The sequence below is a fragment of the Mustela erminea genome, chromosome 10 (genome assembly GCF_009829155.1).
Source record: "Mustela erminea isolate mMusErm1 chromosome 10, mMusErm1.Pri, whole genome shotgun sequence".
NCBI lineage: Eukaryota > Metazoa > Chordata > Mammalia > Carnivora > Mustelidae > Mustela > Mustela erminea.
In genome coordinates, this window is record NC_045623.1 from 47,892,997 (window position 1) to 47,907,143 (window position 14,147).

Below are 14,147 nucleotides of genomic sequence, written 5' to 3' on the forward strand. Positions count from 1 at the left end.
GGGAATGATTATAGAAAGCTTGCCTACTAATATTGAAAATGACATCCTTGCCACCAGTTTTCAATTACAAAATTATAGAAAGAATTGGTGCAAATTGTGACATTGTTGGCAATGTGCAGGGTCATACAGCCTTCCCTCATTACAGGTGAAATCGTTTGTTGATACCTCCTTTTTCTGAAGAACATATAAAAACATATATCAAAAGCTTCTAAAAATATGCTCTTTGAGCCAGCAATTCCAATTCCAGGAATTTGCCCTAAGGGAATAGTCAGAAAAAAATACAAAAATGATTGTAAGTGGTATTTAAAATAACTTTATAATCACACATACACCCACACACAAATGGAAATAACTCAATATTCAACATCAGACAACTGGTTAACCACATTTTAGTAAAAATCTATTAGAACTTTTATGTAGTTACTGAGGAATCTTTTTTTATTTAATGATATGTGGAAATAGTCACAATATATTGCTAAATTTAAAAAATGCTATCTATACTAAGAGGAGAGTAAAAAAGATACATAGAGATCCACCCAAATGTTAACTAGTAGTTCTGAGTGGTGAAACTAGGATAACTTTTGTTTTCTTTTTTATACCTTATAATCTTATAAAGCTTTAAATAAGGATATGTACTATTTCCCTATTTTGAGAGAGTACTGTATATATTATTTTAAAATATGTTTGTTTTCATAATAAAAAAGCTAATATCAGATAATAATATTTTGGTATTTTAAAAAACATCTTAAAATATTCTATACTATTTGAGTGGAAAAGCGCTTTTCTAAGAATTCTCGGAGCAAGCCTCTTCCACTTTGCTTTGAAGGCTGTGAGAACAGTTTCCTTTGCTTTTAATGGTCATCTTTACAGAGACGGAAGGCGAGGAGCCTCAGGGGGTCAAGGGCTAAGTAGTTAAGAACACAAAGTGATGTATTACAGTGCTGGCTCCGGGCTCAGCAGGCACGGTCCTCATTTCCTCAAGGTGGAAACCCTGAAGGTTAGACCCTGGCTAAGTTCTTGCTTTTAAGTTTTAGTTTCAGAACATCTGAGGAAAAAAAATGACCAAGGGAGGACTTTTCTGGTCTCACACCTCATAAGTCCTTGATGCTCAGGCCAGGGTCCCATTCTTGCTGAATCTGAAGCAGGCAACACCTAACTCTATATCTACTTCCAAAAGCCTTCTCATCTACTTCCAAAGCCTAACCCTCCAGGGGCAAGCCAGGAGACGTGGCCAGGTGGTGAGGACAGTCCTGAGACAGAGGGACTACATGCTTCACTGTCCATTCTGAGTGAGTTGTAATTTTCAAATTATGCTAGTATCGTTTGGCTTCTTAGAATAGTCTTTGGTTCAATAGCTGCTAATTGTTTATTTTAATTATTATTATTATGATGATGATAAACCATTTTTCATTAAAAATTTATTAAGGTATAATTGATGTATATTATTTTAGGTGTATAACATAAGGATTTGATATTCATATGATAAACCATACTTATTTATAGTCTATGGCTACCGGGGGAAAAAATCCAGGTACCTCGTAGGCTCTGATGAAACAAAACTTCAAATCATTGTTGTGAAATCAGTCTTGCTCCCATTCCACTGTCCTACCATTTTTGGAATTACTATTGCTCAATTAGCTAAGCAGATTTATTATACACAAGGACCTAAAACATTGCATGTTTAAACTCATTGGTTAATACTGTTAATATTATTATAGTGGGCAAGATGATATTTAATTATATGTGCAAAGTTCACAAGTTCCTAAAATAAAGGTTTGTTTGATAACAAACCCTACTATAATCAAATTGTCATGAGTTGATGTCATCTCTAAACTATTATTATAAAAATCTTTTTTATTTGGTTATCAGATGAATGAGGAAAGTTGATGTTAAACAATTATTTAAAACAGAATTTGGACTATATGATATACCTCTTTTCATTTCCATGTTTATTCTCTTAATATTAATAAAGTTAAGTCATTCCATTCTTGTCCCCAAAAGCCACATGAGGCAGACATTTTACTATTTGCTTCTAAACACAGATGAATCAATAAGTAACCAATTACCCTTTAGCAGTTCACCTTAAAGTGCGCAAGAGACCACATTTTAGTTCTGTTTTTCTCAAAGTACAGTTTTTGGATCAATTGAACCAAAATATGTGAGAGGAAAGAGAGAAAAAAAGAAAGAAGGGAAGGAAGGAAGGAGGGAAGGCAGGAAGGAAGGCAGACGGGGGGTGGGAGGGAGGAAGGAGAATGTATTTTGGGGACATGTTCTTATCTGGGAGGGCAGATCTTGGTCTAGGGTTATTCGAGTGAGCTTTAATTCACCAGAAGGTGGCACAATGGTAGGTGTTTGGGATTTAGGCACAGGGATCATTGGATAATAGGTAAGGGATGTGGACAGGGACATGTCAGAAATTAAAGACAAATTTAATTGATATTACAGTGTTGCCTAGAATCATGCCGGATTGGTTGGTAATACTTATAATCAACATGCTCATCATCATCATAGCTATTATTTATTAAGTGCTTAAGCACCTCCTTATAAGTAAAGATAAGCCTGTACTACATATATTTCTTTATTTAATCCTTCCAATAACCATTGAGTAGGTAACTTTTTTTGACAGATGGGTAAACTGAGGCTTAAGCTTGGGTCAAAGAACTTCCTGGAGATGACATGCTTGGTATGGAGTATGGGACTTGAACTTAGGTCATTGTGTTTCTGAAGTTTCATGGCTGGTTATCAGCTGCAGAGAACAGGAATTTCTACAACAGCTTTTACTGTCGAATATATAGGAACCATACACTAGCTTTTCTCGCTGTGTCCACCTGGAGTGAGTATTGAGGTCAAATCACTAAAATCTACTAATGTATGAAATGCTCATAGTACAGTCATCTCTGATAGTCTTAGAAATTTCAAAAAGCCATGATGACTGGTGTTATAAAAGCCATGACATATGTTTCTAGAAAGGAAAATGCAACTAAACCTTGTTTTCCATCATTTCATTGCATGTGCATTTGGCTGATCTGTCACTGCTTCTGGCTATTGTCTCTTTTCAGTATTTCTTTGCATGGATTTCTTTACTTCATGATCTGCCATTGTGTTTTCCTTTTTGAAATCATGGCTTGGAAGCGATTTAATCTTCATAGATTTTAAAAAAGAAAAGGTCACATTTTAATGTGAATACTTTAAAATTAACCCCACTTGCTGAAAGGATGTGAAAGAGTTCAGCAATGTTCCCATGACCTGTTTTTATGCCTTTTGATATTTCCTGTGATCTCCAATCAGTTGGACAGACTGTCGCTGAGGCTGTGGAAACTGGCAGCCACCGGCACTATGACACCGAGTCTGGTGTTAGCAGCACAGACGAGGAGAAGCACTCGAGGAAGCTGGAGAATGACACAGGTGCAGGTGAGGGCACATCATTACCTAGGAAAGACCTTTAGAAAGCCTCTGCGAATGACAGCCCCATTTTCATCTTTCACCACCCCCCCAACCCTTGTTTCCTCCTTCTTCCACCTTTATTTTCTTTCCACTAATGAATTTGACGGCAGGAGGTGGCTGAGAGGCCTTAAGGGGAGCTTTAAAGCTGACATCAGATATGAATGTTCTTGTTCTTTTTTGAATACATTAGTGCCTAGATTGGAGGGGGAAAAAGGACATTAAAGTATAAAAGAAAGGTTGGTCAGATCAGTCTTATTTTCGTAGTCAGCCTCCCTGTTAGGTGACCAGGTAGGAGGATTTGCCCAACTGGTGCACTGGAGACAGAGAGGGCCAAGGTACATTTCACAGTGGTTTATTTGAACTCCTTATTTTTTTAAATTAGGGGAAATCAGCATATGACCTGGCTCTTGGTGATGAGTATTCCAGCTGCAAGATTGCCAATTAGAGTGATTCAACAGACCATGACTCATATCCATCGGGTCAAACACTCTGTGTCCTTGAAATCAGGTTTCCCCGTATTTAGTAGAGGACTTTTAAAAACCGTACTGACTTGAATATATGTATGTGTATATGGGGGGGGGGTAGTGTTATTCATTTTATTTATCATATGGTCACAGTACCTCTAATTTTTAAAGACAGTCATTAAGCACTATGAGGTGTTTGAGATTTTACTCTATTTTTAAGCAAACATGTTTGCCAGCCACAGTTTCATGGTGTGAGCAGAAGATGCAAGACTCTTGTGTCAGAAAAAAAGGACTTTATTACTCACAACAAATAGTAGCCAGAATATTTGCACTCACACTGGTTCCCTGAGCTCCAGTTACCCCTGGGGAATGTGGAGAGGGCCAGGTGGCACTTGAACATGAAGTAGATGAGTTACAGGAGGAGGACCCTAACTGCTTAGGGAATCCAAATCTTGTATGATGAGCATTCCACTAGAGGAGTTCTGGTATACCTCCCAAACATTCTGCAGGGCAGGCACAGTAGTTGTTATTGATCAAATCTGATTCAAACAAGAAAATATAATTTATCATAAGCAGGAAAGGAAGTATGGAAGGAAGACTTGATAGGGCTTTCTGTGTGCCAGAAACCCTGCAAAGCATTTTATGGTTAACCATTATAAGGATTCTGTGAGTCAAGCATTTCTGCTCCCATTTTTTGGATAGAAGAATGAAGGCTTAGAGAAGTGTTTGTTGAACTTGTTTCCCAAGTGGATATGGATAGTAAGTGGCAGAGCTGGCATTCTTGTCCAGTTCTGTCTGACCCCTAAGTACACATTCATTTCACAAAATCAAATTGTCTCCATTTCTGAATATCGCTTGCTGTCTTATATATATATATATTTTTTCCCAAAAGCCCATGAGGTTACTGTCAAAAACCATGTCATGTTTCATACTCATACTTCTTAGAAGGATTTCAGTTACTCTTTCTCCCTTACTTCAGGAATGTCATGTCTGACTTCCCTATGATGTGCATGTTCATATAATAGCTCAGCTGGATGCCATTAGCCCTTTCTCTCCTAGAATTTAGGCATAGTATATTATTATATGGTGGCAGACAGTTTTATTCCCGTTTTCCTTAATGTTTTTTAATCCATAAATTTAAAGACCAGCTTACAAAACAGAGGACTTTATTTAAATGTTTTTCATAACTGACTTTTTAATATACTTTCATGTGAGAATTTGAATAGCAACAGATATACTATTAAAGAGACTTGATACACATTGTTTTAATTTAATTTGTTTTAAATCCAATAATCGTAATGAGATACAATGGATGGCTGAAGTGAAATATGAAAAATGAAATAAAATTCTTTCAAGTGAGTTGGCTACATGTTCTCTGAATGAACATTTGGCTCAATATTTCCCTCTAGCAACTCACAGCTACAATTTAGTAAGTAACTGCTATGATGTGCTGAGGACCACCTATTAAAGTCAACACTATCCTATTGGTAGACCTGAAATTTCTGTTACTACTTTGAAAGAAGTCTCCAAAAGTTACCTTCCAAATATACTTTTTGAGGGAAATGTAGGATCAGCTATTGCCACCTTACTTCAAAATGGTTTATTGTTGCTAGCTGGCAAAAGGCCAAGAGAATGCAACAAAGAGCAGTTGTGTTTTGTGTTAGGAGGGGAAATGGAATGATCAGATAGTCCTGGATGGAGTATCAGAACAGGGATGAAGAGATAATAAGAGCAGGGCTTTAGGTTTCTGGTAGATCCTTGGTAACTAGGTGGGGTGTGGGGGTTAGATGGCTGGCCAAAAAGACAAGCAATAAAAAATACAAGGAAGACGCATTTGCTTACTTTATAATTTAGAGGTTGGCACACGGGTATGATAACTTCTAGCATCTGGTCTAGTGTCTTCTATAAGTGAGAAAGAGTAGAGTGATAGCAAAATTATTAAGATGACCATTTTAGAATTTCCTATCTCCCTAAGTATTATTCTGCATTTAGAAAATGTAAATGCTTTGGGTATTTGGCATGACATCCTTTTATTAATTTTGGATGGGTCATTTCAACAGAAACGCATGTATTTTTTAAATAACAAGAAACGCATTTGAAGCCTTTAAGAAACATATTGAACTTAGATTTATTGAAGTATGATGGCTAGTACAGCCAGATTTGCCAGGGAATTATAGATGAGAACTTATGAAATACTTCAAGAAGGTTATTTATGTTGAAATTTGTCCCAGACTACAAAGTCCTGCCTTGTTCTGTGATCCTGTTTTGCCAAAGGCAAAACAGTTTCTGAACGTAGGCAGGGAGGTATCCTGACCTATAATACAAATTGGTGTCTTTAGTAAAAGCCTTACCTTGAGCTAGAAAGTTATTTGATGACTAAATCTAGATATAGTAGCTTTAAAACGTGAGAGTAATATAGGGGATAATAATCAGCTCACACTGTATTGTGATTGTGCTGCCGAATGCCCACATGAATACAAGAAACACAAGCCAAGGACACACATATTATGATGCTCTAGGGCAAAGTGATTTCTAAGAAGATGAAATACTGGTTTTTTATTCCATAATTTTTCTGCAAGTCCTAATATTTCAAATAAAAGTAGGCGGTGTGTGTGTTATATGAAAGATTGAGAGAGAGAGAGAGAAGGGGGAGGAGACCACTCTAAGATATGGAGATCTTTTTTTTTTTTTTTTAAGATTTTATTTATTTTTCAGAGACAGAGGGATAGAGCGCGAGCGAGCCACAGGCAGACAGAGAGGCAGGCAGAGGCAGAGGGAGAAGCAGGCTCCCTGCCGAGCAAGGAGCCCGATGTGGGACTCGATCCCAAGACCCTGGGATCATGACCTGAGCCGAAGGCAGCTGCTTAACCAACTGAGCCACCCAGGCGTCCCAAGATATGGAGATCTTATTTGTTTTCAACATTTCTGATGTTCAGTTTTCCTTAAATATCAATGTGTCCATTAAACCGATAGCACTTATTTTCATCATGAAGAGCCATTATTAAATCATGGTGCATGTTACAGTCAATGGCATCATAGGATCGAGGAAATGGTTAATATGTAAGATCAATAGCTTCTAGATATTATCTATATCACATATATGGTTATATAGAATATCTCCTCCCTGGGCACTCTGGTTAAAGTAACCATGTTTTCTAACCCTATTTCATAGCACCACACAGGAATTTCATGTTGGAGAAAAGGGCAACACTCAGCTCACACACAGAATCCAACCAAGGTGTATCAGACGTGTATACACTGGAGAAGAAAGAGGCAGCGAAGGAAGGTGAACTTCCCCAGCACCGGGATGCTGACACAACGGAAGAGAAAGGGGAGGCAGCAACGTGGGAAAAAGCAAGGGTTGATGAGGTTCCCTTGGGGGAGGGGAAGCCAACAGCAGAGCAGCCGGCATTAATAGAACAATTTACAGAGGAAAGAGAGCTCCCTCAGAGCAGAGCGAGTGGGGCTGAGGCAGAAGCTGAAGGGGAAGAGAAGTTAAGCCCTAGAGGGATAGAAGCCACCAGAGCCTCTGGAGGTGTGAATGAAGATGAGGCTCTTGAAGAGGCAGCCTTGTTGCCAACAGTGCTGGAGACTGAGAAGGCAGCTGCTGAGGGGGAGTGGGGCTCCCAGAAAACAGTGCATGCAAGTGACGCAGCTCTGGACTCAGAGCGTATGCAGGAGGCCGAAACCCTGAGGGAGGCAGAGGAGAGAGAGGCTGAGAGAGCGGAGGCTGTGAGCTCAGCAGGGTCTGGAAAGCCTGAGGTGGTGACTAGGGAAGAGCAAACATCTGCAGACCTAGAGGACCTGGGAGCCGAGGGAGATGCTGCCTCTGAGAGAGAAGGTGGTTCAGCAGAGGCAATGCTTGGGGGAGAAGAACCAGCCGAAGAGAGGAAGGCAGCCATGGGACCAGGGACAGTCTTGAGCTCCTCAACTTCGGAGAAGGCTGAGGCAGCCCGGATGGGGCTTTCGGAGACCACCCTGGAAGATGCGGAAAGGGAGGAGGTTGGGACGGAGGCGGAATCTAATAAAGAAGATGACAGGAAAGAAATGCTACCCGGGGCATTAAGTGTAGCAGAAGAAAGGAAGAAAGCTGAGAGGCCAGAATCCTCTCTGGAGGAAACTGAATCTGAGAGGGAAGAGGTGACAGGGGCAAATGCAGGGCAGGGTGAGCAAAAGTTTAAAGGGGAACGGCAGGAAACCTCGAAGGAAGTGAGATCTGAGGAAGAGACACAAGTCTCCCAGAATGAAATGGAGTGTGATGCGGAGGGTGAAGCCCCCATCGCGGGGTTGGAGTTGACTGAAGACGTAGGGCTGCAAGGAGGAGATTCACTAAGAGAAAGGGTGGAGACCATGTTTGAGGGGTCACCTGGATATGAGGGGTCACTGGAAAACACAAGTGCTCTGAGCAAAGAAGAAGGAGGGGAAAGACTGAGAGAACCCCAGGACCCAGAGCCCAAAGGCAGAGCTGAGCTGCTCCCCAGGGAGAATGGGGCTCCCTCGGGGCAGGACCAAGGGCCAGGCCCTGAGGGGAAGGGTATGTTAGAAGCTCCTGAAACTGAACAGGCAGGAAAGGGGCAAGCGCCAGAGGCAGAGATCACAGCCACGGGTGAGGCCCAGGAGCAGGCAGCCAAGGATCAAGATGGCCTCTCGGGACTGGAAGCGGGGGATGAAGAAGGGTCTTTGCAAGGGCAGCAAGGAGCAGGGGTCACAGCGATGACCCAAGATGTTTCTGAGGAAGATTCCACGATGGCACAAAAGCTGAGTGAAGAAGCTATGGATGAGGAGGCAGATAAAGAGTGCACTCCGGTGACAGGAGTGAGGAGGCACGGGGACACAGAGGGGGATGGGACCTGGCAAGTTGGAGCCGTGGTGGCTGAGGAAGTTCTCCACCAAGAAGACGACGCTGCAGGAACGGCTGCAGAGCAGAGAGAGGTGTTGGCAGATTTGAAGACAGCTGAGGGGAAAACAGAGGCAAATAAAGCCTCCTCCCCATCAGATGTTGCTGGCAAGGAAACTTGGCACGAAGTGGAGGGGTTACTAGGGAAACCAGCAGCTGCTGAGAAGGTGGTGGCAGAGGAAAGAGCTCCGAGCAGGGAGGAGGTGCCAGGGACTTGGGTACCAGAGGCTGAGGTGGGGGCTCCACAAGAACCTTCAGACCCGGGAGGGAAGGCCCCACAGCTAGGGCAGGATCCAGAGGGCCGGGGAGTTGAAACCATGCAGCAGGCAGAGCCCGTGGGAGAGGAGGCTGGCCCGGGGAGCTGTGAAGACGGGCAGGAGTTGGGTGCAGCTCAAGAATTCAGCCCAGGAGTGTCCCGAGGGAGAGAGTCAGAGCCTAGGAGAGACAGTCTACAGGGCCTGCAAACGCTCCCTGTAAAACCTGATTACACGGAAAGCCAAGAGAGCCGAGAGCTTACAGTGCAGAGAGAAAAAGAGAACGTGCAAACGCAGATGCCTCCTTGAACAACATGAAGGCCTAAGAGACTTTGGGGCAGAAGGTGAGTTTAAGCCCGCTCTGTTTGCAGGATTTAACAGATTCCCCACCTGAGAATCCCTCCCCTTTGGTCAAGCTCAAACCTTCATCTGTCCCTGCATACACCTGTACCCAGCAGTGTCAATTCTCAAGGCTATACTGCTTAGCCCCCAGCCCCTGAGGACAGGAGCTGGAGAAGACCAATGTGACGGCACCAACGTGCACACAGGCACCCACTTCTACCCCTTTTGTACCCCCGAGTCATGTTCTCTGCTCTGCAAGCACATTTCTCTGAGGAGGTGAAACCCATGTCTCCTTTCCAGGGTCCTGGAGATGAATTAAAGAGAATGGGCCACAGGGACGCACCACAGACAAGAAGAATCAAACTCTATTCCCAAATTCATTTCCCTTTGAGTGTTTAAAAGGATGGCTGTGATTACTTGCCTTTAAATGGGCTGTATGCCTTCATTTCTGCAGTTTTTGTGAAGTTTAATATACATAGAGCATAAATTATAAAATATGAAAAATATATACACATTATAAAAATATATGTAAAATATTGCAGATTGTAACTAAAGGCTAAAATTATTTTTAGCATTTCCTGTATTCCTGCTATTTCCCTGATGCCGTCTTATTCTCAGTGCCCAGTTTCTACTATCCTGAGAGATTTTACACATCGTTCTGTCCTTTTTATTATTTTTCAGGATGTTTGAAAGATGTCTTCTGGAAGACTTAAGACTGGAGAAAGATTCACCCAAGCATCTCACTTTGACTTTGGATTTTTACCTCTTTTTTTTTTTTTAAATCATTTTGCTTGTCTAAGCCGGTTCCCAGTCCAGCAGTGTTGGTCAGTAGCACAGAAAACACCTTAAAATTAACTGGATCCTTCTGTAGGACCCTCCTTAGGGGCCGCAGTTTCTAATGGAAGACTGTGAGGCTGTTATGTATTTAACATAGCTAATGTGTCTCTATTCAAATCCAATTGATAGCTTTCAAATGTTTGACTTTTACCAAAGATCACCTGAAAGGCCCAGTCCTCACATCTGGGGTTTGTTTAAACTCCTTTTTATTTATAATCAAATATTAGTTCCGGTTTCATACATTAGAATTTTATTTAAAGTCTGTGGCTTGGGGCTTTAATGACTTGGTTTGTGAAAATGAGCTCTAAAGGTCCTTCGTGTACACTCAGTACTAAAAATTGCTCCAGCCCTGTAAATCCTTCCAGAAAGGGATTCTATGGCATGTTGATTTACTACACTTATTTATTCATCTTATTTATGCTAGAAGAGTAAAGCGGCAATCTTATTTCAAAATGCCCTTTGGTTTTTGTTTGTTTGTTTGTTTGTGTTTCTGTAGTTTTGCTTTCTGAGATAGACTTAACTGCTGGTAGCATTTTGTCCCTGGGGGCCTTATTTATAGGTCCATTCAAATGTAAATCAGAGTAGTAAATAATTAAGCTGACTGAAATGAGTAACAATAATTATAGCAGGTAAATATGGCACATCAGTACACACACCAACATTCTAGACTCTGGATTCTTTGGGTGATATCATTTGATGGAAAAGAAACTTGGATTAGATTAGTGTGCTGCTCACCTGCCCGAGTGCTGTTATTTCAAACCTGTGAACTAACCTTGCGGGGCATTGTAAATCAACAGTCAGAATCACTTTCTAAATTACCCCTTGATATTACTAGAAATAGTTGTGCATCCGTGTGCCTACTGGGGATTATGATTTCCTTGAAGACGCCTTTGTTCCTATACCAGTACCCTAAAAGGCACATATGTTTGGCCATATTTTCTCCCATGAGGAGATGTACAAAATCTCCTAAAGCAGCGATTCTCCAGCTGGACTACTCATTAGACTTGTGCGGAGCACTTCCGTGAATGATTCAACCCCTGGCCCCCTTCCCTGGAGATGTGGGTTTAATTACTTTTAGATGGGTGTAGGCATCAAGTGTTTTTTTTGTTGTTGTTGTTTTTTGTTTTTTTAAATTCAGTTGATTCTACTCTACTACTGTTCTATTCTCTTACTACTATTATGTAGCTAAAATTGAGGGCTGGTGCCTTAAATCATACAATCTAGGCAGAATGCCCTACACTCTATGTCCCTAGGGAGCAGGCATGTTGTCTTTTTAGGTATGTTTCATTTTAATAAAGGAGCCCTTGATCCAAGATATAACCTGTGGTTCTCAAAAATGTGGTCCCTTGATGAAGATATCAGCATCACCTGGAACTGTTCCAAGAATACTAATTCCCACCCTCCTTTCACACCTATTAAATTGGAAACGCTGTGGCTGGGGCCTTGCAGTGGGTGTTTAATAAGCCCTCCAGGTAATTCTGATGGACTCTAAAGTCTGGAACTGCTATTGTGGACTCTGGGTTGTACTGAGGATTAATCTCAGGAGGAAAATGGACTGCAGAAGCATTGTGAACTTTCTCTGCCTCTTTCGTTTTCTGTGCCTCTGTTTTTCTCCTTTTCTCTAGGAAAGGGTACTCACTATAAAAGTGATGGATTCAACTTGAAGCTTATTTTTATTAGGACCATAATGATGTGTTTATGACATCGTCCAGCCCCACCCCACACCAAGAATGAGTGCCTCTCACAGCGCACCACGGATCGCCATGGTCTGTTTTAGGATTAATGGGTGGGTTTCATCTACAGTATATCCGATTTCATTTATTACTGAGCTGCGTTACTGAGGAACTCTCCAGTATTTGTTTCCTAATCTCAACCTCAATGCTACAGAGCACTTTGAATACATAGCACCTTATAAGAAAGATTGTAAACTTGTTAATTCTATTGAAGAATGACTTTTGTACAATGTGCTAAATGGAAATTGCATTGAATTATTTTTATATTTAACACATTCGATCAAAACATTCTGTAACATAATCCTACAATCTGCATGTGGGTTTAAGTGTGAAATTCAGTGTTGTGATATTTCGATTAAATGAATTTCTTTCTCTGCAAATACTATGTTGATAAAACTATTTGTATGTTCAGCTGAACTGATTTTCCCCTCAGTTTCATTATTAAAAGCATAAAAAAAACATACATTTACAAATAAGACATGTGAATGATTCTTTAAAAATAAGACTAGACTTTGAGATTATTTTCTTTGTCCTTTCCTTATGAATTTAAACTCTATAAAGCAGAGAAAATTTGTCTCACAGGTTGTTTATATCGACTGTCTGAAAACACGTCTGCATTCATACATGTCTTTCCCATACATGGGGTAATGCCAGAGAGGAAAGTTACTACCATTTCCTAAACAAGTAAATACAAGCTCAATAAAGTTAAGTGGTTTGTCTAAAATCATGTTCAGTCTCAGGTCTTCAGACCCCAAACTCTGATGTTCTTCATCTCACACATTATCTTCTAGGAAGAGGTATCGTAAATACATAGCAAGATACTGTATGTGCACTTCTAAATGTTTTCATTTGCTGGTCGGAGGAAGGAAAAGACTTGCAAAGAAAGGAAGGGAGGGTGAGTTTAAGGGGGACTTCAAGAGATTCCAGCTATATATTCCCTGTCTCTTGTACCTCTTACACCTGGCCACAGGTGTAAGGAAGGAAACTTCTTTTGAAAGATGCATTTAGGGGTGCCTGGGTGGCTCAGTTGGTTAAGCGTCTGCCTTCGGCTCAGGTCATGATACTGGGGTACTGGGACCAAGCCCGCATTTGGCTCCCTGCTCAGTGGGGAGCCTGCATCTCCCTTTCCCTCTGCTGCTCCCCCTGCTTGTGCTCTTGCTTTCTCTCTCTCTGTCAAATAAATAAAATCTTTTTTTTTTTTTTGAAAGAAAGGTGCATTGGGGTGGTTTAGAAGGGGAAATAACAGATCTCATTAATATATACTGTATCAGAAAGAAGGGAGTTATATTTACAGCTAATCAAAGAATAAGGTAAATTATTTAAATAATTCAAGAGAAAACTAGACAACCAAAGTAAAGGTAGGCAGAATTAGGCTATTTGAAATTTGTTTATTTATTTATTTATTTTAAAGATGTTATTTAGTTGAGAGGGAGAGAAAGAAAATAAGCAGGAAGAGGGAGAGAAGTACTCTCCACCAAACAAGGAGACTGATAAGGGGTTTGATCCCAGGACCCTGGGATCATGACCCGAGCCAAAGGTAGATATTTAACCAACTGAGCTGCCCAAGTGCCCCTGTAAAAATCTTTTTAAGTTGAGCCTTTTCTGTGGCTTTATAAATTCTTGTGTTATAAATTTAAAGTTGAGTTCCATCATACTTCTAAATCAGTAATTTTGCCACAAATATTGCCCTTGGAAAATGATTGCTTGGGAAAAGAAAAGAAAGCCTTAGAGATTCATCTAATAAGTGAAATATTCCACTAGCTTCAAGGACAGCCCAGGAAAGGCCACTTCTGACCTTGGGCAATATTTCCTTCTAGTCCTCTATACGTACCTGATTGTGTCATTTAAAAAAATCTCCCTGTCAACATGGTCAGCAACAAGAGGTACAAAGGAACAGGGAATAAATATAGCTAGAATTCCTTCAAAGTCACTCTCAAGCTCACCGTTCTTTTTTTGTTCTTTGTTTTTTCCTTCCTCCTAATACCATGCCCTATGATAGGAAAACTATGACAGGTAATATAAATTCTGTCAGCTAAAATGCTGGGTATTGAGAATACACATTCCTTTTGAAATTCCTTCCAGAAGTTTTATCTTGTTTCATAATCTGTGCAACCCTTACAATACTTTGTGATGATGTGATGCCTCCATTTTTCATAGGGAAAATAGAGTACACAGA

At 40.8% G+C, this 14,147-nt stretch overlaps 1 protein-coding gene across 2 annotated transcripts in view; it reads left to right on the forward strand.

Annotated features, from left to right (window-relative positions):
* ERICH3 (glutamate rich 3) overlaps nucleotides 1–12,671 on the forward strand; it is a 97,500-nt gene extending 84,829 nt beyond the window's left edge. Inside the window, exons 13-15 of one of the 2 annotated variants that reach the window (XM_032302005.1) lie at nucleotides 3,289–3,411; nucleotides 7,081–9,403; nucleotides 10,083–12,671. In XM_032302005.1, the coding sequence (XP_032157896.1) occupies nucleotides 3,289–3,411; nucleotides 7,081–9,368 (2,411 nt within the window). In that variant the 3' untranslated portion in view covers nucleotides 9,369–9,403; nucleotides 10,083–12,671. The remainder of the gene's footprint in view (nucleotides 1–3,288; nucleotides 3,412–7,080; nucleotides 9,404–10,082) is intronic. The other variant, XM_032302006.1, reaches the window with a different exon arrangement.
* The last annotated feature ends 1,476 nt before the right edge of the window (nucleotides 12,672–14,147 follow it).